The sequence below is a fragment of the Lepisma saccharinum genome, chromosome 6, assembly GCF_977018435.1.
Source record: "Lepisma saccharinum chromosome 6, izLepSacc3.1, whole genome shotgun sequence".
Classification (NCBI taxonomy): domain Eukaryota; kingdom Metazoa; phylum Arthropoda; class Insecta; order Zygentoma; family Lepismatidae; genus Lepisma; species Lepisma saccharinum.
Genome location: NC_139234.1, coordinates 8,781,465 through 8,808,342, shown reverse-complemented (window position 1 = coordinate 8,808,342; position 26,878 = coordinate 8,781,465). Strand labels below are relative to the sequence as shown.

Sequence of the window (26,878 nt, the reverse complement as noted above, 5' to 3'; positions counted from 1 at the left end):
TATTTACGAGTTGGATGTTTTACAGGATTTGACCGAATATATTGATTTTCAATTCCCCTTTGCTGCGTAATGAGGGGGAATGGTGTTCAAAAGGGAGTGGCATCTACCGCCACCGCCCAGGGCGGCAAAATGACTAGCGCCGGCCCTGCCTATATGTATGCAATTGTTGTTGGAATTTTTGTATGCAACGTCGTATTTAGAGGGAGGGTTCTGGGGGGGGGGGGTTAAGCTCTCCCGGAAAAGTTGCCAAGTACTAAAATTTAATAAGCAAAATACTTGAGCCGGAACGCTCCGGAACTTTGTTGTCGGAACTCAGTTCCTGCTGCAACATAATACACGAAAGTCCATTCTTTGTTACACCTAGTAAACAATAGGTAAAGAGGAAGGAGAAAGATCTTGAACTAAATCTTACTCTTGTCGGTGGTTGATCCGAAAATTTAGAAAAAAGAATACATCTCGGTCAGTGCCCGTACCGGCTGCTGCCTATTCGCGCACTCGCAAGTGCACACCCCAATAAATGTGCAAGGTAATGGATTTTTATTATATTTATTCATTGAAAGCCATTTCTTCAAAACAGCAAATACTCCCGGGTCACGTTACCTTCCATTTACTTCCTTACGTCAGCATTTCTAACTGAGTAGCTCGCGTCGGATGGGCGGCATGAACACAATTAGGAAGTGCACACAGTTGCACATCGAAATGGCGCTGTGTTCGACGGCGGTAGAGGAAGCAGAAAAGCTCTTATGGCTTTGATCAAGGGCTTTCGGACTCGCTTCGCACAAAGAATTGTGAGATAGTAGCAACGGGCATGCGCTGTTCCCTCTTCTTCATGTAGGTAGTGTTGCAATCTTTCCACTCCTTGCCGTATGACGGAGTCGAGAACAAGCCATGCATCATTGCAAATTAAGGGATTTTCTCCTCAGCAAGGGAAATTTTGATCTCTCACCTCACGCGGTTCTGAGCAATGTATTGAAATCCGAATGAGGGGAGGGCGGGAAAGGAAGGGAAAATGGCGTGGCGTGTAGTGACGAGCGTACTATTCAACCATGCAAGGCCAGATGCGATCAGTGGGATACGTTAGTTTTATAAAATGTCAGTGGTTTGAATTAAAAACATTCATATTGTCGTAGGAATTGGTGCATTTAGACGCTCTGACTTATATTTGGAAGTTCAACGAAAATTTCAAATAATCAGAGTTTAATCTTGTATTTTTGTCACAGAACAGTCAATCCAATTCTTTATTCAGTGCATACGAGAATCTGTAAATTGTACTATTATGTCACTGATTTGAGATAATTTTTGTAAAGGTGCTGGCAAGAACTAGTTGCATTTGATTAGGGTTTCGAGGATCTTCATTACAATGACTAAAGTGAATAAGTGGCCGCGGTGGCTCAGTCGGTAACGCGTCTGACTACCATGCTAAAGATCCCGGGTTCGATCCCCGGCCGGTTCAAATCCGGGAACTTTTCTAACGATGGAAGCGGCCCCGGCGCCCACCCAGCGTCGAATAACATGGGTACCTGGGGGAAACCCTGGGGGGTAAAGGCGGTCAGGGGCGTGATGCTGATCACATCACCCCCACTCACGACCGGATCAAGAAAGTGTGGGGCGTTACCCCCATACCCCCTATACGCCTTCATGGCGTGGTGCTAAGCACAGGGGAACACTTTTTTTTATCTTTAAAGTGAATAAGTACATTAAAAATGGTAATTAACTTGAGTGTACGATGAAATGTTTATGTGGCATTAAACTTGGGTTTGTGATGGGACATATTTACATTGAAGAAAAATAATATACATTATTAAAACACGGAAATTACACAAAATTCTGGCAATATTATTATCCTTTAAAACCATAGCAGTTTATCGGTAAAGCGTTGCGAGTGATTTTGTCAGGTCGTCGAATGATGAATTTTCTACAGGTCACGAAAGAGACCAAACAACACATCTTCTTCCGTGACCGATTAAAAAAATCACTAGGGTATTTCGATTTTGTAATAAATCTTCTTTTTAAAAAAATTCATGAAATATAACTCTGATATCGTCTCATCATTAGGGAAAGGTGCGTCATAACTTGGATTGCAAATGCGATTAGCAGAAACTGGCAGGAATAATTGAGTGGGAATAACACTTCTTCTGGACGCGAGGCCAAGGTGCACACCCAAAGACCCAGACTACGAGCCGCCACTGGTCAGTGCTATAAGTTTAAGTTGTTATTGAGTACCTAATTTCCTGAAATGACAGACGTGATAGATCTTGTGTTTATATATTTACTTTGGATAATTATTATTATTATTATTATTATTTAAGTGATGAGCACGATTTTACAACCAGGTACATCACTATGTCAAAATTGGTTATACAAAATTACAGAATTGAATACATAATTATAAAATAATACAGTGGATCCTACAATCTTATACATCATCATAAATTCAAATTGTAGGTTTCAACAGGATCAGCTACTAAACCTCTGGCCTTATTTATATGCGTAAGAACTGAGATGTAACTATAGGAATATCTGGGAATTTTATAAGATATATTATTCAAAAAATATTCACTTTCAATTTGGAAAGTTAAGATCTTCTCTACAAAATTTATCCCTTTCATTTTTCTTCTATCTTCTAAGGAAAACATATTCAACTGTGATAACCATTCAGAGTAATGTTGGTCATAGTATTTCTTTTAAACATTGTGCATAATAACCTGATAAAAAGTTTTTGAACTGATTCAACTTTTTGAAGCTGACGATGGCTGTCAGAAACCATAATTCATTAGCATATTCAAGAATAGGACGAACTATATGTAATAATAATAATAGCCGGCTCCCGTGCCAGAGTGGTTAGCACATCGCGCTACGACGCCAGGGGTCCCGGGTTCGAATCCCGGCCTGGGCATGGTTGTTTGTGAGTGTCCATTCGTCACTTTCATCATGTCATCACTCATCCCCATTCGCAAATTAGCAAAAAATGGCACAAAAAGCGAAGTAAAATAAAGCAAATCAATCAATAATAATAATAATCTCGGGTCTCGTAGAAGTCAGACGTCCTACCGACTTCATCATCGCAGCTTCCTGCCTCTTATTCACAAATCATCCATAATTGTTACAAGTATTATATATTCCTATTCTTTATCTATCTTTTCTACTTAGTTATTTTATCACTTTTCTGCCACTTTTGGCTAATCGCGACGATGAAAGATTGGATGAAATTGATGAAGAACACGCATGCTCATTGCCCAGGCCTGGATTCGAACCCGGGAACTTTGGTGGCGAGATCGAAAGTCAACCCTTTACGCACTCAGCCATAGAGCCGGCTATTCTTTGTCTTATAACGTAGTATTATTAGCAGATATTGTAATACGAAGACATTTTTGTTGTGATACATATTATACTATTATATGTGACACAACTGCCCTACGTTCAAGAACCCTTCCCGAAATATATTTCTAGATAAGTGTCTGCGTCCATGTCATACCCCAGAAATAAAATAAACGATAGGTATAATGAGTCAAATATTTTGTTGTAACTATTGGAAAATATTGACACCTCGTCGTTGCTTTCAAATGAATTTGTCAAGGCAGGGGGAAGCTTGCTTCCGCGTTGACGTCACACGTTTACGATCCCCGCCCCTCGCGGAAAAGAGGCTGTTATGGTCCATCCCGAGACCTGGCACGCTGAATCACTCCGCCAAGGAAATTGGCACGAGGTCTAGCGCGAAACATGTAACAATGCGTACCTACTTTTCTTATTTGGCATCGCCATTCTGCAACATTTGACTGACAGCGAGGATCAGGATGTAGTTGGTTAGATTAACTCGATGAAGGGGCTCTCGCGCGCCAGGACGTGAACCCGGAACTGTCGGTGGCATGATGGTGAATCAAGAAGCCAACGCGGTCAGCCAATCAAGGCAACAAAATGCACGATAATCATTTTCTTCTTAGCATTCCAGCAGATTGATTTCCCCTCGCCTGTACAGTAGGATGCACAAATATTACTCGGCGAATCGTCCATGACCATTGTCATGATTTTTTCTCTCGTATCGTGTATTTAAGGATTACACTTTATAGAACGTTGTCAGCTTTTTAGATTTTTCTTTCAGTTCTTCAAGCTCCCAATGCGGAAAACAAAGATAATGTACATAGTGATGGACAATTTGTTTGGTAATCCTTACGCATCCCATGGTACCGCCAAAGAAAGGGCTCATTAATTTAGTTCCTTCACTTTTTCGTCTTTTCCGAAAGTTGCAAGTTTCAATTTTCGGGCAACGGAATAAATATTGCATGAGCATCATGACAGATTAAGAAAAGTTGCTTGTTTTTCATTACAAATTCCCGTCATACACTCAGAGAACTAAATGCATCATATCGAGTGATGCACTAAAGTGTGTTATATGGCTTCTTCAAAGAATCAGATTCACATTTGATGCATTTGGGTGCATTTTTGTATGTCGTGAAAGAAACACCAAAGTGCATCCATCATTTGATTCAAGTGAGGATTTCTTTCAGTTGAGCTGCACTTCAATGTATCAGTTGATGCACCTTGATGCGTTTTGATGCACGAGAATGCATAATTTTTTATGATGCACGTAAATGTTTCGTCTGAGCTACATACACTCTGTAGCTCAGACCAAACGTTTAAATGCATCATCCAAAAAGATACAGGAAGGTGCATCAAGGAACATCAACTGATGCATTGAAGTGCATCTCGACTAATACAAATTCTCACTTGAATCAAATGATGCACTTTGGTGTTTCTTTCACGACATACAAAAATGCACCCAAATGCATCAAATGTGAATCTGATTCTTTGAAGCCATAAAACACACACTAGTGCATCAATCGATGCATTCTGGTGCATCAATCGATATGATGCATTTAGTTTTCATGTAATGAATACACATGCTAGAGAGAGGAAATTTGGAAGAAATTGTGAGCCGGTTTAGCAGAACTGCCACAACTAAACTTTAACCCCATTTCATCGACGATGCTCCATTTGTAAAGCATGCATTACTTACAAGTGCTTATTTCATCCTCATTCCAGTACATCCTGTAGGCTTCTTTTCTTTGAAAACCAGCATCCATTTCCCAAAGGGATACACAAGAAACTGGTTCAAAATCTCACCTCACCGACGACTGATCACCATCAACACTCTCAACTTCGGCTGAGGAAACAGGGTGTAAATATCAAGGGAGGGCGGGTCTCAATTTAATTCGTCAAAATCCCGACAGGTATCGCCACTGCAAGGGTGTGGCTGGCGTTTGATGTCGATCGCGTGCTTCAAGGAGAAAGGTCAAAGGTTGTTGAAAGGTCACTCTAGTGAAAAAGGGATCAGTTTTCGTCTTTTGGGATGATTCTTTTCTATTCTTTGGACAGAAGAGGTAGTAAAAAAAGAAAGATGAGTTAATCTGTGAGTGAAGAAATGGAAGATTCTGGAAATTTATGTAGAGGGTTCAGGCCGTTGAATAGAAAGATTAATAGTAATAAAAATATCTTGTAAATCTAAGGAGAAACAGCCTTCTACGGGATGGGTCCTGCCAAACTGCTTTTTTCTTTACATTGGGTGACGCGTTGTCAGTGCATCGACTCCCACCGGCGCAGTTTTCTGGCCGTGTTCGGTGCTTGTGTTTCTACTTCTTGAGTAGAAACCCAAATGTCCTCAAGGTGATGGGTCAACACCGATATTTTGAATCTCTCACTGGGAATCGAACACGGTACTTCTCGCAGCAAAGACGAGAGCGCTAACCATTTTGTTACCCTAATAATTCTTACCCAATTATTATTATTATTTCTTTTAGCATGCTCTTCTACTTCTCAAGGGAAAATTTTAGTCACAAAATTTGTTGTGTGGCCTCTCACATAAAAATCTTATTTATGGAATTTTGAAAAATCATGGAACTTTGGACTAAGTGGTAGAACATGAAAACATGAAGTTCTGTGGTTTACGTTTACATTCAACGATTTTCTTTTTCACATAATAATAATAATAATAGTAGAATGTTCACCTTCCACGCACCATTTTCCAAGATGGCAGACATAGTTATTCTTACACTTGAAAAAGACTTAAAATGTCCATTCATCTCTAGCAACACAGGCGAACAAGATATAGTGTAGAATATCACAACTACTGGGCGAAATCCTCCCACGGCATCTTGTGCAATCCTCAAAATTTAAAACCTAACACACACATAGAAGCGTTTTCAAATTAAGTCACACACTTACCCATTCGGTACGACGGTGTTGAGCTCGTCGAGCAGGCTATCGACGGACGGGCGACTGCGAGCATCAGCGCCACCTGGCGACCGGGCGTTCAACGGAGACGGGGCGCCGTTCATCACGGTCGTCTCTGCAACAATGAAAAGAAGTCTGTGAGAAGTCTGCAAACGAATCATGATGCAATTTCATGCAGTAAAATGTCAAGCTATATGGTACAGCCACGGACACTTTTGGGTTGTAGTGATCGCATTGAAAGTCACCGGAATTGTTGCAATCCAAATGTACCCGGGACTATACAAGGCAATGGGTTGGGAAACTTACTTTCAGACTCTCCCTCGTTTACGAAACTGTTAATACACAGGAATGACACAAGGTGTTAATGCACAAACTTTAATGAATATAAACGCAATACATTTTCATAACCATACCTGTAATATCTAGAAAAATAATAAAAGAACACGCGACCCTGTCTCTCTCTCTGTCTGTGTATTTGTATTTCTGTTATTTAGCGTCCTTTTGTGCCACTTGATGAGTAGTTGAGTTCTCCCGCGCGATCTGGTGTCGAGGCTGAGAGATTCTGAAAGCATTGAGAATCTGCTCGAGAGATAAGCCGGTTCCTTTGCACTGATTGCCCTATAGAGAAGGGTGAGGTTGTGTACCTTTCGCCGATCAATTAATTTCAGATCGAAAATAAAGCGGACGCAGGTGTTTTGTACTCGTTGAAGACGTTGAGCGAGATCATCTGGTAGGTCGGAATAGACAGAATCGCAGTAATCGAAGTGTGGAAAAACAAGTGCTTGCACCAGTTTGATTTTAATGCTAAGGGGTAGAAAATGTTTAAGCCGAACAAGAGCGTGTAATGCAGCGAAGGCTCTTTTACTCGTTAAATTTATGTGATCTAACCATGAAAGGTCCTGATTAAATATTACGCCCAGATTTTTGGCTTCTTTACTTAATTTAATATCTTTCCCTAACACCATTATGGGCGGGAGAGACGAAATTTCAAACGCGGAAAGCATTTTTGTGAACCTATAATAATAGTTTGGGTTTTCGAAGGATTAATTTGTAACCCATTATTAGCTGACCAAGTACTGATTTGATTCAGATCATAATTTATATCGCTAATTGAATTTTCAATAGTATTTGGAGGAAAGGACAAGTACAGCTGAACATCATCTGCGTAGATGTGATATTTACAGTGTTCGAGTGCGTCACGAATATCGTTAATGCACAGAGAGAAGAGGAGTGGACCGAGGACGGTTTCCTGGGGGACACCGGCGCTGATTGATCGCCACGACGATTTCTCACCCGAGTTGAAGACTCATTGTTGGCGTTCATTAATATACGAACGGAACCAAGCTGGGCCAGAGAAGTTGTACAGGTAGGATAGCTTCGAACGCAGGATGTTGTGGCCAATAGTCTGAAAAGCTTTACTAAAGTCCAGAAGTACAAGAATAGTTACTTCTTTGATGTCCATGGCGTGTCTTATGTCGTCCGTCACGTTGATGAGCGCTGTGCAGGTGCTATGGTTGCGCCGAAATCCCGATTGGAGAGGATTCATTCGATTGTTCCGTGGTAAGAAATTACGCGTTTGATTACTGACAACGTGTTCTAGAGCTTTGGACAGAGCCGGAAGAATACTTATCGGCCGGTGGTTGCCGAGGCTGAGAACTTTGCTTGTTTTCGGCAGAGGGCGAACCTTAGCCAGTTTCCAAATCGACGGGAATATGCCAAAGGACAGGGAGAAGTTAAAAATGTCCGTTATAGGAACGAGAACGTACGGGAGAATTTTTTAAATCATTAAAACAGACATTTCATCTATTCCCACAGCGGTGAATTTTATTTAATTCAGAGCTGACTGAACGTGTCCTGGCCGAATGGGTCAAAAGAAAAATTTTGGTGCGGTGCTGTGGACGGCGCGGCGTGGAAATCGTATTGTTTTTTCTTTTACATTATTGTCGAGTGATTGAACTTCACTGAAATATTCGTTCAACGTTTCTAAGGAGAAGTTTAATTCATCATTCCTTCTTTGTTTACCAACCCCTAAAGTTTTCAGCTTTTTCAAAATAACATCCGACTTTTTCTCATAATTTAGAAGATCGCTCGCGAATAGACGCTTTGCTTTCCTGACCTTTTGGTTACAACGATTTCGTAATATTCTGAAGCTTTCGAAGCTGCCAATTGCCGACTGGCCGCGCTTTATGTTCATCCGATGTTTGCCGTAGACTCGACTCCTAGCTGCCTTGAGTTGCTGGAGTTCGCCTTGTGCCTCGGTGTGAGGCGGACGTTTGTGTTGTGTTCGACCCATTCATACCTCAAAGGACCTATTTACTTCTTCAGTGAATAGGAGGAAGAGTTTTGTGCCGTCTTTTGTGTTATTATTGGCGAAGAACCTCTTTCTATTCCTCCATAGGAGGACGAGTAAAATTCACGCAAAAAATCGTTTCAAGGACTTTCACCTGGGCCATCTGCGTTCCGTGTCCACCCCCGGAGGGCACGGAACCTCAATATACTCGTAAATAGGTAGAAGAGTTTCTTTCACGCGGGATGTCGTCGGATTTTGTCTGATGCATTCCTTCAATACCGTTGCCTAAAATCGCCATATTTCCTGGTGATCGGGGCATTAAGACGAAGAAGAAGAAGAAGCCTTGAGTTGCCGCAGGTCGTCCGTCAACCACGGACAAGGAAGGCGAGAGACGCGTTTCTTTTTCACCGGGGCGAGGTTGTCATACAGCTGGAGAATGATTTAGATAGATTTTTTTTTGTGCGAGCCATAGGCTGTACGCACTACATATTTTTTGATTTTTCTACACTATTTTGTTGCATTTAGTTTTCTTTTAAGCTGTCTCTTACTTTGTCCCCTATATACACATTCTTCCCCTCCCTCGACAGTTCGTCTTCCAGTCTTTCTTCCTTCTTCCTCGCCCCACTTCTCTTTTCCTGCACTCTCACCAAAACACGCATACATTTTACTTTACACACACTTACACTATAAAGATCACTCATTTCGCTGCCTTTCTCTAATAGCTTTCCCCCGCCGTTCTCTTACTTCTCCCAGGTATTTCCCCACTTGCTGCCCCGCTTCCTTTATATTTAGGGTTAAGGAGATTCACCTGTTGGTCGAGAGTGGGCAACGTGCTGATTACGTGCCAGGGAGAAGGGCGGCATCGGCTGATAATAGTGCATCATTTATGTTTTTAATGTCTCTGTAACACACAAGTTTGGCTTTGTACTTGGGAACTCGCAGCTCATATGATAAATATATCATGTCATGGTAAGAGATTCCGGGGACTGGGGTTTGTCCGTGACTTACTACGAGTGATGTGTTGGAGACAAGATAGGGCTAATCAGGATTGGACCTACAGTTTAACATAGGATCCCAACCACTGTGTGCCTCCAAGTCGCAACCATGAGAATCAGTCATATTATGAAAATTATGAAGGGGACACAATGGACACCAAGCCCACGTCGGGATTTGACGTCGGGAACGCCGATGACGGGATCGAAAGTCGATCACTTAACACACTCCGCCAGCTCTCTCTCTCTCTCTCTCTCTCTCTGTATGTGTGTGTCCTCCAAATATCCTCTTCTCTCCTCCATCCAGCCGTTCGGTCTCATTCGTTCTCTTCTTGCCGTCTCCCCCCTCCGTAACCCCTTCACCCTTTTCCTTACCCCCTGACTCTCTCGCACCAAAAAGAGAAGGAAGAAGAAATAGAGATCAACACCGACAATATTTGATTTTAAAGTCCATCTTTTAACAGAAAGCCTAATCCGGAACTAGCTATACAGTTTAACGTGGACTCCGACCCACTTGATTAGAAAATGACGACGTAACCACTACGCCATCAGCGAGACCCCGACATTTTCTTGTATTTAGTTACTTAACGTCCCTTAACGCAGGAAACATGGGAACTCACCTTTCTTCTCCGCATAGCCTGAGTACCGGGCGTTGCTCAGGTCCTGCAACAGGGTATCCAACTCTGACAAATTGTTGTTGAGAGATGACATTTTCATCGAAGGGTGAGGGTAGATGGTTTTCGTCGTGGTTGTCTCCACAGTCTCGTGGATCAGTCGCTGGTTCTGGTAGGACGGCTGGAAGAACAAGAGAGAACAAAAGATTACTTACTACTACTTTATGTTTAGGATACTAACTACAGGTGTCTACATATACATGTGTGACCAAAAAATTTGAACAGATAACAGTGAAAAATACAGTACAGACCCCTATTCTGTGACTAATCGTAACATAGCCTAGTCCAACACAATATAACTAGGGATATAAACATTAAATATTATTTTTTTAAATACCGAGAGTAATGTTTAAAAATTAGCATTCCGTTAATACAGGGTGGCGCACAAAAAAGTAGCCCGGGTCAGCAGCATATGCTACTGATTCTGCCTACTTTTTCGTGCGCCACCCTATTAGTAATAATACAGAATGTACTATGAATTGCAACTGATGCAACTTGAGAACTAAACTGGACGTGCACTAATATGATTTACAGCGTAAGAATTATTATTATTTCTGTTAAGTGCATAACCGTTTATGACCAAGATCCTTGGTGGTCTAGCCGGTAGGGTTTCTGACTACCATACGGGAGACATTTCCGGGGTTTCAGATGTCAGGCGAGAATTTTCCTCTCAATGTCCCTGCATAAACAGCTCTGGGGCTAACTCAGCTCAATCTGTGGTTCCTCGTTGCAATTCGGTTAGGTTAGGTTCTAATTTGTCACAGAATAAAGTTAAATTACGACTGCTCCCAAATTATGGTTACGTTGCGATTGGTTCTAAAACACGGTTAGGTTATGATTGGCCACCTTCACCAATTTAGGCTAAGGCTCTCTTCAGGAACCGAAACTGCGACCCTTTCATCACACACTACAGGATGGGCCACTCCACCGCGATCGGAACCCTGGACAGAAATAGCTTAACTGTCCGACAACGCAAATAGTGGGATCGTTTTCTGGATTCACAGGGGAAAGGAACTTTACGTGTTTTCGAAAAATCACTTTTCTCGGAGGAAACTGGCGTTCGACAATAAATTTACAGCTCTCGTCTTCCTAACTTTCGGCGTCTTCACTTAAGACACTTAAAACTTTGCCAGGAACCGGTGGCGGTATATCAAAGCGCGCTTTCACAGCTTGGACAAGGCGGAAAGCATGCCGTTACGACTGCTGGGAAAATAAGACAAATTCCTTGTTTTGTATACATCGTGTTAGCGCGTCGTGGTCAACACGGGCGTAAAGTCAGTATCTTGCATGTCGTTCCCACCGTTTAGAGCTTCATTGTTGTGACACGAACATAAACAATCGTTAGTCCTTGGACAGTGACGCTATTTTGTTTTGTCCTTCCGCGGATCTAACCCACTAAAGAGAGAAAAGTCGAAAGCTTATATTGTGATTGGGAAAACACACATTAAGCTGTGATCTTCTGCAATCAAGTGATAGAAATCACGGTGATTTACAAGCAAACCACAAATTAAATGTGTATTAAGAAATCACTGTGATCAATTTATAAATATCGCCCAGACAAATTATAGTGATTTTCATCACTCAATGACGCAAAATCACAGTAAATCCTTTTAAGTTCCCAGCAAATATTTTGTAAATAAAGACTTGATTAACAGATGGCAGTGATTGTCCTGATCGGTGGAATGCTGGAAGAAAAAAAATAGGGAGGAAGGAGGGATATACAATGCAATATGTTGTTCATGTTTTAAAAATAGTATTGTAGTCACGGAGGAAACTGAACATGGTTTTAAACAAGGTGTGTAGAATATAGTAATGAACAAAAATAGTATGGTACCACATATTATTCTACTACTTCCTTGCAGAGGTGCTCATACCCCCCAAGCCCTACGACGCACTCCCCCAAAAACGTAGAACATTCCTCCCTCCCCCATGCCGAATTACTTACTCAAATTATTATTTTGGTGAGACAAAATTTGAAGACCAATATAATACAGACATATATAAGCAGTTTACTTTAGGTATTGTTTACAATATAGGCATTATATTGTATAATACAATAATACATTTCTTCCAACCTTCTCAATTCCACCTTTCCCGTCACGAATAAATAACTCAAGATGAATAACAAGTCAATCAAACGAAACGATCCCCCCACTTTAGTGTGAAGATACTTAGAATTGGTAGCTAAACTATGAAATTTCGTCCCCCCCCCCCAAAAAAAAACACCCATCACGCAGGCGCGTCGTGAATCCTTCCTGTGGGGCACCCCTGCTTCCCTGACATGCTCCGGCACACGGCTTACAATTATTCCAATACTATAATTACTGTGATAGGTTTGTTCACTTGCATTGTATTGCATTCTAAACACATTACAAGTACCTTTCACAATATTGTAAACAATATGGTACACAATACACCAGATCCTTTTGCAGTAAATAGCCACATGTGTATGTGATATCTATGTGGCAGGAGATGGGCGTATGTGCGCGATGTTCGAAGCTACTGCCGGATTAAAAATTATGTATAGTTTGGTCTCAAATTAAAAATTAACCAGTAGACATATGCAAAAACGATTGATTGATTTGTTGTTTTAAGTCCACTTTATGCACAGGAAGGCTAATCGGGACTGGCCCTACAGTTTAAAGTGGGATCCGAACCACTGTGTCATGTGTCTCCACCGGGTATCGAACCCGGGACTTCTTCTATGCAAAAACGAGTTACATAAAAATTTAGCTTATTCAATTCTGACTTAAGCTATTGTAACATTTTTTTTTCGAGTATGAATTCGATTTTTTATCATCGTGAGAACAAAGAAAAATCCCAGTATTTTGGAGTTTTCCAAACGATTGCTGTCTTTGAAATTTTATATATATATATATATATATATATATATATATATATATATATATATATATATAAATAAAACAGTGATCCGATCGTAATGAAATTTAAATGCAGTGTAGGTAGAAAGGTTTGAAATACAATTCGAAATTTTCAGATGTTTTAAATTGGCCGAAAAAGGTTCTTCTCAATTTTGTGGAACAACTTTTTCTTAGTCATGAGTAGCCCTACAAATACGATCTTGGTCTTGTTTTCAAGCTCTTTGCAGCTGTTTCTAAAATTCATGATCATTGGCAATTCACATTGCGAAACTTAAAAAAATACGTGATTTCTCAGTCACAAAATAAATTGTCATTGGAGTATTTTTCGATGATGTCGTGATGACATTTCTCTCAGCACGTGACAAAAAAAACAAAACACTGTGACGTCCATCGCAGAGAAAGGGATGGCAGATTCATCTTGGAATGGTTGCCGCTTCCTGATGGCCCCCGAGTGTGAAACCCACGTCCCGTCTATTTCCATCGCAGACCGTTCCAGCTCGCACGCGCCAGATGGGGCGGAAGGTCACGCAGAATACACACACACATGCGAATACGTGCGTAATTTGCCACTCCTGTCCTCGCCTCAGAAATAGACAAGACTGCACTCAGCGCCTCTGGCGGTGGTTTACCACATTTCTCTTAATCTCTTCCTCGCTCGAGACTTGTCGTCTTGACATACGCGTCTCGTTCAAAACTTGAGTTACCTAAAGACCAAGTTGTATGCTTAGGTGTGGATACGGTGCAGCTTGCAGAAATGCTCAACCTATGACCTTACCATAGACGATTCTACGTTGTGGCTTGTGCACGAGTGTTCACTTTATCAGCGTACCTTCATCAATTTAATGTAATCCCCAAGGTCGCAATTAATATAGATTGAAAAAAAAGCGACAAAAGATATCGTAGTGGTAATACATGCAATGTCGCCTTGTAAGCAACACATGGTTATATTACCCAGGGTGGCTACAAACAAGCAGAAATGAAATTCCCTGACTTTTCCAGGTTTTCCAGGACAAAATTTACATTTTTCCCTGACAACTACAAACTAAACTAAATCGATGTTTTTGCAAATAGAAATAATAAACTCATACAGTTCCATGTATGGGTTTGTTAAGTACCAATATTATCTTCTATGAAATTGACTTAATTTCTCTATTCTCTATGATTTGAATTCAAACTGCAAAATAGTGAATTTGGAAAATTATTACAATTCACAAGCTAGGGAAGGATTACAGAATTTTATCATACGCAGTAAGTTTAAAATAAAATACTTGATTATTTTTAAAGTTACGACTAAATGAGATAAGTGTGAAGAGTGATTGATTAAGAAATACAATTTGTAATTTATCAGTCTCCTTATACATTCTTGGGATTATATGTTGATATTTCCACTGAGGTTTGGAACCCTCTGCTTGAGTGAGGACTCATTTTTCAATGCATAAAGCTTCTTCTCTGTAAAGCAAACAACTTAACTCTTGCATATAAGTGAAACAATTGAATCGAACAAAATAAAGTGTCATATTTCCTTACATTATCAATGGGATACCTGCTTCAGTACAGTATATCCAAGTGAAGTACTGTGAAATGAAAACATGCAGTTATACCATTAATGCTGACGAAAAGGGTATGTAGATATTAGAAATTTAACGCAAGGAATTTATAGAATTGCATTGTATAGGTACCTGATCTAGCTAACCACACATTAAAACAGGAACACTCTAATAATAAAAGCTTCTGAAAGTTCATATACGAGGGGCATCCTGGAAAAAGCTCCAATGGTGCCTATACGCGGCACTAGTGGTCAGAGATAGACACACACACATGCAGGCAGGAAGAAGTGGCATGTAGCTGTAATCTGGTATAGCTGCAATGCAGCCGTTTTAGGACAGTTCTAGGTTAAAGATTGCAGCTCTCATACAGTCTCCCACTCTCCCATTGCAGCTCTCGTACAGTCTCCCAATGTAGCCTACATTGCACGCTCGGAATTTGGCACATAGCCACCAGTAATCGTGTGAGTTGTGCAGACCGGACGTCGTGAGTGATAGTATGATCAGACGATGGTGCAGACAATTCACGGAAGGCCAATCGAATGTGCACAACCCCATACAGCTGAGTACACACGGGCCCTTTGCATCACTTCAGGTGAGAGATCTTGGACCACTCTCTGTACAGCCCTGGCCTTGAATGTACCGACTTTCATCTCTTTGTTTAACTGAAAAGGTTTCTGGCAGGGCAAGGATTTGACAGCTACACTGCGGTAGAGATAGTTCCAGTCTTTGCCGACATACACATATACCATGGGCATACAAATTTTGTGCCATGCTACGACAAATGCCAGAACAACGGTGGTGATTATGCCGAAAATTAGGTTAGGACTCACTGTTACTAATGCAATAAATTACAACTGATATTCAATCTTTATTTATGCCTAATCCGTAGGGATCTTCATTTTGTTATTTTTTTCAAATTGGTGTATTTTCTTATTTTTTATTTTTTACTGTAAGGTGTTATTTCTCCCAAAATTCACATTTTCATTTTAGCGCATTTTCTGGCAAATATATGGTGTTTTATACCTTCATGGTGTTTTTAAACTACTGTTTCAAATTGTAAGTCACATGGCTTACGCCTCTTCGTGAGAGTTTGATATCTTGAAAGTTATTTTCCATACCCCTTTTTTAATTTTAAGGTAAGGATTTTAGATAATGGAATTTTCCCCGTATATACTGAAGGGTGCATAATGACCATAAGTGGCAACGCACCCGAAAAATTAAAATCAATCAATCTCACGTGACAGATACCGATATATTAGGGAACCAAAAATTGGCATTATCTTTTTTTGACTTGTTAGTGCCACGTTTCCCAAAATTCGCGTTTTTTGTTTTCGCGTTTTTGTTTTAGAACATTTATCTGCCAAATATACCGAAACATTGTGCTTTTGAACTATTATTTTAAATCATAGGTCACATGGTCTACGTATTTTCGTGACAGTTTGATATGTTGGAACAGATTTTTGAGGAAGTAAAAGTAAAGTGCTCCCCTGCACTTTATCACGAAGGTGTAAAGGGGTGTGGAGTTAGGGCACCAAACTTACTTGATCACAGCTGAAGGTTGGGGTGATGTGATCAGCACCACGCTCCTGGCTACCATTATCCCTCAAAGTTTCCTCAAGGTACCAGCTTCATATGATGCTGGGTGGGTGCCGGAGCAGTTTGAATAGGTGGAAAACATCCTGGTTCTCCCCCGCAGGGGATCGACCCCTGGTCTCGTGCATGGTAGTCAGAAGCCCTAACGACTGGACTCCATTATTACTCGCTCGACAAATGCCGATGGTGCGCACTTAGCTTGGTTATTCAAAACAAATCTCGTCACAAATACGAAGATGTGGCTCCCGTGTGACGGTAGATACGCACTCGATCTCCTGTTAGAATCTTGCCACTTCGCTCTGTGATCCAAATGGTTTTGACAGAAGTTGAAATAATCGTGGGAAATACATGATTTAATGTGGCTGTCGGAATTATTCCATGTACGTATAACTCTATAGTTTACTCTGAGTAAAATGTTGGAAAACTTGCATGTTCTATGTACACAAACATGGCCTAGAAAATACAAGAATGTTGGATTTCATGAAATTTTTCATTGTTTTAGGACATTTATTTTAAAAAAATCGCTAAAAACGCCAACAATTCGCATTTTATGCCAAATTCGCATTATTTCGATATTTCGAACGGGCGAAAAATGTGTCCAGACATCACTGCACATTCTTAAACATAACTTCGCAGCAATTACCATTTTTCAGGGTTTTGGCGTTTGCGAAAAATCAATGTCCCTACTAATCGGAAATTACTTTCTGGCCACCCCTCGTATAAATCAGTAGATGGAAAGTGAAAACTTAGCAGGGCTGGCAGAGAAAAGTCAATTCTTGAAGAAAGTGATTTGCTTTTATGATTGAATAATTCGAGTAAATATGATATTAAAATATTTACGTATTTATTATTAGTATTTTATTTCATAATATTGGACATTAACCTTACTCAGTGAGAGATTAATGACCATCTCTCACGAATTTAAACAGACAGGACAGAGAGTGGCGTTAATTTCATTGCAATACTAGTGTTGCAGTAAATTTGAGGTTGGGAGCATGCACTTGCCAATTTTTATACCGTTCAATCCCGTTTTGTTGGATTCTTCTTGATATCTAAGAATAGTGCAATGTCATTGTAAACTTGTGCGAAACCAGTAATACGTCAGGATGATGAAAGAAAACCTTCGTAAGCACATTAAATAAGTAAAGTGAGGCAGAAGAGTAATAAAATTCCAGCAGCATGTTTGCAGTCTAAAGCTCTTCTTGTTTATGCATGCGATTTTTGTTGGATGTTGTAGTGAGATACTTTGTCGGGTGGCGATATTCGACAAAAATCGTATGTATCAATGGAACCTATTTGTTTCCATGTTCCTTCAGTTTCTCCAACAAAATGATTTACTACGACGTCCGACAACTATCGGACGGCGCCACCCGCTCCCATGCCCTCCATCTGTTGACAGTTCTGTCCCCTTCCTACTCCCATAGGGACAAGAAAAAATGATAATTCAATGCATTTTCCACGTAATATTTAGAGGCTTAACCTTTACTCTTTTGATGATACCACATGGTATCATCAGAGTAAGGTCGTACTGGCCCGATGATACCATATGGTATAATGGTCCTGATTACGAAATGAATGTGCTTTTTGGACCTTCATACTCTTATATTTGGGTGGAAACTCTGACACAGGTCTGGAGCAAGCCTGGGAAATTCATATTGATAACCAACCTCCCCCCTCTCTGCAACATACCCATGCCACATTTCCGAACAGAGTTTCACATTTTGGATTATTATTCAACTTGTATGGCACCCAAGAACATGAAACATGTTTGATTCTCTTGAAAAATGTCCATTCTTTGAAAAGAATACTAAAGTTTGCGCCTTCTCCCCAAAATAGCGGGAGAAGAGGGGGCAAACTCCAGATTTTTATGTTATTTCCATTGAAATTCGAAGGACGTTCCCCCGCTCCCAAGCCCCCTTCCTCGGTCCGGTGTTCTGAATTGTACACGGTTGCATGCACTGATGTTTTAGCTGCAAAACAAAAGTTATCCGAAGTAGATTGCTACCATAGTGCCGAGTTTGAACAATTTTCCTCCGAAGAGTGTTCCAATTTAAAATTCCCACCGAGAAGCCAGGGTGAAAGAATTTTTTTTCTTCCTCTCTCTCTCTCTCTCTTCTCTCTCTCTCTCTCTCTCTCTCTCTCTCTCTCTCTCTCTCTCTCTCTCTCTCTCTCTCTCTCTCCCCTCCCGCCATCACTGGTTTCTGGCGCCGTGGTTGTTGCGCATAAAATGGGCCTAAAAGTTGAGGCCGAAACTTACGAACGAGATTTTCTGATCCCGTGCAGAGTTCCATAACGATATCTTTAAATAAATAAATTTAAAAAAAAAAAGTCAATGAAGACTAAATTCCCTGACATTTCCCTAACTTTTTTTGACACCTCAAATTCCCTGACTTTTCCCGGTTTTCCAGGTTTTCCAGGTCTGTCGCCACCCTGCAAACTCAAATTTACCTAATCAACTTCACGATATCTTAACTCGAAAAAATCTTCGGTCTGTAAGATAGATTGTTGTGCAAAGGACGCTACCAAAGTAAATGGATTGAGAGAATTCTGTTTCATTTTCCACGCAGCTTTAATTTCTTTCCTCGGTAAAATAAAAGCGAAAGTGTTAAAAAATCTTGCCTCCGGGCATTTAAAAATATGTATAAATTCAATGGGATTTGGATCAAAAAAAGTTGCAAATTTTCACGTCTACGGAGAAACATTCACGCAGAATTCCCGGATAATTCCCGGACTAAATATATTCTGATAGGTGATAACGGGAAATAATTAGATGTCGTCCATTTACGGTCTTAGAATTTGAGAAATCGCTGAGTTTTGATCTGTTTCGGTTCAATTTCTACAGAGAGAGAGAGAGAGAGAGAGAAAGAAAGAAAAAAAAGAGAGAGAGAGAGAGAACCTTACAAAACAATATTACTGAAGGTACCAGCGTTGGAACGCATCGTAGAGAAAGCAATTGGAATTTACAAACCCTTGCAGTCAGCTCGTAAAGTTTTTCCTCACAGACTATACGCACGCGCTGGGACAATGGATAGGGGTACTGGGACCCTGGCCAACAACACCGACAGTGATCAAACGAGTTTCGGCCTGACAACATCAATAAAAGCGTTTCTCGCGCCGCACCATTTGAGCTTCGGTCAACCATCTACAGGTGGCACTATCCTTCAACCAAAGTGTCACGTGACGTCTACGTTACCAGACGAGTCATTCCACGTAAAGTGGTCCAGAAAATGAGTAAATGTTACACGATCACCTATTTAAATTCCATTGTTTCTTTGTTAGTTAAACTGATATGTTGGTAGTATAAAAAATAGGCTTTAAGTTCTAGTACTTCTTGGTTTGGAATGGTGGCCATTTTTCCTCAATGGTCCGCGGCGCGCCAATTTTTGCTACTTCAGAGAGAAACTGGATTACCTCAAGTTACTCTTCGGCGTAAAAACCATTCATATTACCACAGTACAGGCTACAAATTCAGTACTATTATACATCTTTAATGCTGAAAGTTTAGCATAATCTCAGACTATGATTTTTAATAACTGAATGTGAAGTAATTTTTGTGGTACAGAAAAATGCATTTATTTGTGTCGAAACAGTCTACATTTAACAATTATATTGATATAAAATGATGTGTCCCTCCCCGATGGTGCAGTGGTAGCATCGCCGCTTTGTAATCAAGGGGTCCCGGGTTCGATACCCAGTGGAAGCACAGAGGAGTTCGGGTTCCACTTTAAACTGTAGGTCCAGTCCCAATTAGCTTTACTGTGCATAAAGTGGACTTCAAACACAAACTCAATCAATCAATGATATAAAATGAATAAAAAATGTATGGGAGAGACATGAATGAGTAAAAAGCTACGGACTTGGGTGTCAGATCTCGCATTTACATACTTTAGGGTGTGCAATTTGACATACTTTTTTTCAGTTTTTCAAAATTTTGGGGACCAATATATCTGTTGGGTTACCTGACAAAAAAAGTGTAAAAATCGTGAGTTGTAGATTCACTGGGGGAATGAGATATGGTAGGTAGGAATGTGGGGGAAATTATTGGCGGAATTTTTAAAATTACTTCAAAATACAAAATTTTAAATAATACCAGCACAATGTACTACTTTAGTATAAGCCTGCGCTAAGCGTCCAAGTACATCGGGTAAAGATCGAGGTGGGTCCGTGCATGATACTGGACACGGTTAAGTTTGATTTGATTAGATGTGACTTTTGCTATTTAGCGTTGGTTTCTTGTGGCTAAACGCAACAATGAGGATGAGTGATGATATGATTAAAATGATGAAGGCACACTCGCAAAGAACAGCCACATTCAATCCGGGATTCGAACCCGGGACCCGTGACTTAGTAGTGTGTTGTGAGGATACGGTTAGGTGACGTCACAGTGGAGTAGCGCAGTTTCCTGTGCCCCTCGCCCTCCGTTGTGGCAAGTAAAACATTGCGGACCACTTAGTGAAAAAGTTTTCGAAAATACTACAAAGTTGAAACACTATATCTAAAAATAAAAAAAAATAAATTGGAACAGGTTGTGGACTATGAGGGAAATTTGTCTCAGTTCTTATTTGAGTACGAAAGGGGTTGGGGGTCCCCTTCAAAATATTTGGTGGGAAGTTATCACACTTAAAACTAATATTCTTGGTAAAATTTCATGAATTATCACGTTCGATTGTTTATTGTGTGGCAATAAGATATCCGACTGGTTGAGCAACTAAATATTCCTTCTGGATTTATAACTGTAGACAATTTCCCAACAAACGGTATAGCTATAAAGGTATAAGATGAAGGATTTGTAAGAAGATCCACTATCAAGTTGCTTCGGGGCCTCAGACATCGTGTTATGACATGCTACTGGGTACTCAGTCGACCACCTCCCACATATTTAAAAAAAATAATGAAACAGTTTGTGGTGTCCGTTGACTTGTACAAATGGGGTCGTTCTATTTAATGCTCACCTCAAAGAATTTCGAGTTCGAATTTTGTCATTCTTGACCCACATTTATTTCGTAAATCGATTTTTTTTTTTTTAAAAAAAAAAAAGCGACATTTTCTGTTGAATTTCTAAAATTATGTAAATTTCAGGAGCACAAGAAGAACATTGCGGGGCTGCTACACCTCGGACCCCTTCTACACTGCGGGATTGCAGGGGCGGTCGCTACCCTACTGGTCACACAGTAGATGTAGGAAGTGGCGCTAACTTTTGAAACACATCGGTTAGACTGAACTTCAGAGATCTGTTTTGTAATTTTATACAATGATGTATTCATAAGTAGGCTGAGGATTTGCCATAAAATGTCTTTTTAATTCCTTGTCCAAAGAAATGTAAAGTATTACGTTTAAAAGCCGTTTCAGGCAATTTCTGAGAGGAATACATGAATTTTACATGGCGCCATTCAAAACTTTAAAAAAAGGGGCAAGAAAGTCCGAATAATGCGACGGAGAAATTTACACTTGGTAGAGTTAAGGGAAGAAGGAAAACATAGGTGGATCATTACAAGAGCAACTAAGTACTGCAAGGACCTTCATCATATTGAACAGGGAGCGAAATAACAAGTTTCAAGTAGTGTCTGTCCAAAGCAAATGCTCTTCACAAAATGTCACTCGGCATCGCTTATCCCAACCTGGACATAGCTTTAGACTATTTCCGGAATTGTCTGTCTCAATTAACTCAGAAGAAAGCTAAAAATATATTTTTTTAAAAAAAGCTACCTGATATCGTCAATGGGTCAGGCCGAGGGTAAATATTCTTTCAATATTATCAATTGCACAAGAAATTACAAAAATGGCCAATTTTGATAGTATAATTGACGATTTTGCTTGATTGAAAGCAAGAAAAGTGAAATTCTAATGATTTTCATTCTGAGGTATCAGTCGGGTTTTGTAAATATTTTGTGAATTTTATTTAGAACAATGTGTCATGCACAGTTCATAGGGGTGTTATTTTCTTCAAGAAGAGTTTAATAATTGTAAATTACAACTTTCCTATTGAGAACATTGTATTATTTATTTTAATTATTATTCTTAACATGTTTTCTTCTCTTACATATAGGCTTATATTTTGAGAAGTGATAACACACTGGTGTCTTCTCCCACTCAATATCTCCCGACATCCGTAGGAAAGCGACGTATTGGAAACAAACTTTTGGCACACAGCGGGAACGCTTCTGACACTCGAGGAAAACACGACTAACCACGTCTTACTTCAAATTTGGACCGCTAGATGGCAGGAGAAATGGAAGCGGTCTGACGCGGGTTGCACCGGTGCTGCCGCCTGTGCCTGAGCATGCGAACTACGACATGTAAGGCAGTTACTTACTACTATGTATCTACTTTGGTGGCGCCAGGGAAGGGTTTTTTTTTTTAAGATTTTTTTTTTTACAGATTCTACGAAAAAGAAATATGGAATTCACGCGGCACTTATTGAAGGAATTCTTTCGTATCGGACTTCCGATTTTTGGACACGACAGCAGGGAGGGAGGGGAAAAGCAAATGCTGTGATGTGACTACCGTACGAAGTTTGTGCAGGGTACGAAAAGTTGAACAAATTGGGTAGTCATGGGCGTCGCGAGAGGGGAGCGAGGTGTGAACGGGTATGCCTCCTGAATATGTGCATCGTTCATTTTAAGTTACAAAAAGCAGAAAGTTTGTAGTATGTTAACATATGATGCAACATTATTGTAATAACAGAAATGTGTTAGTATTCGAACAGATCAACCACATTAAAAACGATCGGAAAAAAATAGTGTAAAAATTAACGAACCAATTAACATTGTCATATTCTACCATTTTATCGAAAGAAAAAAATATTGCACAGTTTCCAAAATTCAAAAAAATATATATACATATCAGGGCGGACAATATAAATTTGTATGAGTAAAATTTCCCTCTAACTTTCAACGCCTCTTCTTGAACGAGGTTTGTAAAAGTTAATAACAAAATACAATAACTAACTGTATGAAATGTACAAAATAATGGAAGACAGTTGTACTGGATATTCCCTCATTTGGTGTATCTAGTAACAAAATCTCCCCATTTATATAATAATAATAAATTTGGACAAATTTTTATTTTATAATAGCTAGTAATGTATAACAACATTGACAATCGTGATAATAATAATTGTTTTTTTTTTTATATTAATCAAGTTTTATCAATGGCCTGATTTCCTTCCCTCCCTACAAAAATTTCTGGCGACACCCACGTAGAAATGGATCGTCCACAAGAGATGCAGATTGATAGGCCATTGATTTTGTTGATTGATTTGCTTTATTTTACTTCGCTTTTTGTGCCACTTTTGGCTAATTTGCGAAGATGGGAACACCATAAACAAGTTCCACACCCCCTTTCGGTAAACACAAAATGCACGGGAAACGAAGTAGAAAGAAGAGAAGGAGAAGATATGAAGTGAGGAAGGAAATAACTGGGAGAGGGGGCAAAATTTCCGAAAGGGAAAAAGAGATCATAAGATTGGGCCTGATGTTGAGTTTGATCTTAAGTCTACTTTATGCACAGAAATGCTAATCGGGACCAAACTAACATAAAGTGGGATCCGAACCACTATGTGCCTCCACCGGGCATAGAGCTCGGGACGTGGTACAGAGATAGGACTGAATGAATTATCTTGTCTACAAAAATGTGTACAACATACTTACTTCTTCTTGAACGTTACTACAAATAACCAGACAGCCAGCCACGTAACTGGTGTGCGTGAATAAGCAGTTTCGATTTGAGCGAAATTTTCATATACCATAATTTTCGAGTTTTCTAAAGTGTTTGGACTCAAAGAGGGGAGGGGAGCAAGGAAACTGCCCTCTGAAAAGGTTTGTACAATGTTCATGACTATTTTCTCCTGCATCCAACGTGTTTTTAAGGATTGGACCTTTGCATATGCTGGTGTTGGTGCAAAGGTTGTCCAGGGTGGCTACTACTCTAGGACCATCATAAAATTCAAGTATAATTCCTGGCTTTCAAGGCAAACATTCCAAACATTCAAGGGTACAAGCAGATGTTTTCTCTATTTCAACCTTACGTATTACCGGCTCTCACCACCCACACACAAATATATTAACAATGTTAAGGGTCTGTGTGATTCCAACGTATCCAAAAATTCTAATTCAATTCAATTAAACGGTATATTTATTTAAAATATTTAATTTAAGGTGCGGAGGATACATTTGCTATTTTACATATTCAGACTCGAAATACACCGAGTGTCCCATAATTTTCTGGACTGATGTCCAAGTGCATTTACATATTGCATTATTTGGAAGAACATCCCTTCTCCAATTACCCTGATGTTTTCTCTCTCTTGCTGGTAAATTTGGACCTTGGGGAAGGATCCTCTTAAAAGTTACAGTAACATAAACGACACCACCCTAGGTCAGCATGTCGGAAATGACCAGAAAAACCAAACAGTTCGGTGTGGAAAAGCCAAGGGTCCCCAGAACCCAAGAAAGTTCGCCTGCAGAAGTCCCGTAGGTATCAAGACGATGCTCAGCACGTTCTTCGACTCCATGGGTATCATTCATAGAGAATTTGTTCCCAATGGACAGACGGTCACAGGGGAGTTCTACCTTGAGGTTATGAAGCAAGCGTCTGTGGGCACGAAGTCGACGGATACGCCCACAATACCGACAACAGGGCACATGGTCCATTTTGATTGACAATGCACCAAGTCACCGATCTGCGGTTGTCCATCAGTTTTTGGGCTCCAAGGGGATTGTTCTGCTTGATCATCCCTCCTATTCTCCTGATCTGTCTCTTTTCCTGAAACTGAAATTGCGGCTGAAAGGGACCGAGTTAGATGCTATTGTAGACATTCCAAGAGCTTCGACCGAGTATCTCAACACTATTCCCGTCAAAGACTTCCAGAAGTGTTTTGACAAGCTGTATGAGCGTTGCATTCTGTATATTGAAGCACAAGGAATGTATTTTGAATAATATACACCCAAGAGTGTTATTGAGTGTGCGGTTCCCGTTTTCTCGTCCTAGTCCGGAACATTATGGGACACACTGTGTACATCTCATACGGGATATACTAATATACGAAAAATTGTTAATGGCATAAGAATTGCAAACTTAAATTTACCTAATAAACTGCAAGTTCCGCCTGTTCGATAGATTGTTCTGCAAAGTACACTAACAAAGTAAGCGGATTGAGAGAATTGTGTTTTATTTTTCATGCAGATTTATTTTTCTCTGTCGATAAGACTGTGAACGCATAAGTTCAAGGGCATTTGGATTAATAAAGGGTGCGGCAGCGTTCATAGCTTATTTTGGCTTGCGTAGTACAATCAACAGCAAATGAATTAGGAGAAAAAAGATTTTCTCGACGAAAAATGAGTTGGCAATGCTGCGAACACCGAGGCAATCTTGATAAGAGGCTTGAGGAGCGTCGAGCAAACTTTCCTGAAAAGCACAACTCAACTCCAGTATCGAAGGTCATGCTACACGTGGATTGGCAACTTTCGCGAGCATGCTGTCTACACAATTCTCCCCAAATGCCTGTTTGAAGATGAACCTTCTGCTCGCATTTTATTTTTCAAATGTAGTTCTGACGTTGTAGTCATTTTACAATTATTTGTATTTGTTCTTATTTTGCTTTGCTTTTATGTCACCTTTACAATTAATCGAAACTATGAAGATGGATGATAATGAGATTAAATTGATGAAGAGACACTTAAAAAAGAGACTGCCAGACCAGGACTCGAACCCGGAACCTAAAGCGGATAAGGTGGGGTGACCGTCAATAAATCCCGGCCATGAACTGGAGTATAAAATTTGTAATTGCTCAGGAGTATTTTTTGTTCTGTTCATGACTAATACCTGCTTTCGGACACTTAATTTATAAGTGCCACACTTCGTTCGGTGGGGACAAGCCACGTATTGTTTGAGAGGAGGGACACATCTCGTTCATATAATAGATACAATCATGGACTATACTTGAAATATGACGTGCTAAACAATACTTTCGGAGATCAGGTGGACATAGCAATTTTGATATACAAGTTGCATTTTCTCTACTTATTCATTATGCCTCATAGATAATCTTGCAACAACGCAAAATGTTTTAATTGACTCGAATTCACAATAACTAATATATACTGGACCTACATATTTTAAAATCTAGGTGACGAAAATATGCCTCAACACGAAATGAAAATGCAATATTCATTCAATACACTAAAAAAGCTAACCAAAGCAGACATTTAACAACATTAAGCGTAACGTTTCCATCCTCTAACAGGGTTTTTGTTGGAGTAAGATACACATGGCGTAATAGGATTATCATTCACTACAAAGCAATAGCTATAAACATGAGATATACCTGAAATGAGCGGTTAGAATTCACCATAAGAGAAGTGCAAACACATATGTAAGGAAGAGGTGTGTAAATGTAAGTTTATATGTGAAAATTGACTGAGTGGTAGCACTAGACGTTTTTACGTCAAGGATCCTAGGTTCGAATACCGGTCTGGGCATTGGTGTTGTTTCTGAATGTTCTATTTATTTTATCTTCACTGATCTTCGTCGTCGCGATTGCCCGAAAGTGGAAGAAAAGCGACGCTAAATAAAAATAAAAAATATGTGAAAATTAGAAGGTTCATTAAGAGCTGATAGGTAAAATATACTCCATGAGCGATGTTCGATAGAAGTTCTGTTAAGATGTCAAACC

At 40.0% G+C, this 26,878-nt stretch overlaps 1 protein-coding gene across 6 annotated transcripts in view; it reads right to left on the bottom strand.

Annotated features, from left to right (window-relative positions):
- The window catches only part of Pax (paxillin), a 153,351-nt gene that overhangs the window by 24,717 nt on the left and 101,756 nt on the right, over positions 1–26,878 (bottom strand). For all 6 annotated transcript variants that reach the window (XM_083123455.1, XM_083123453.1, XM_083123454.1 and 3 more), the window contains exons 3-4: positions 10,131–10,305; positions 6,220–6,343 (exon numbers count right to left, since the gene is read on the bottom strand). In XM_083123455.1, coding sequence (XP_082979581.1) covers positions 6,220–6,343; positions 10,131–10,305 — 299 coding nt within the window. The remainder of the gene's footprint in view (positions 1–6,219; positions 6,344–10,130; positions 10,306–26,878) is intronic.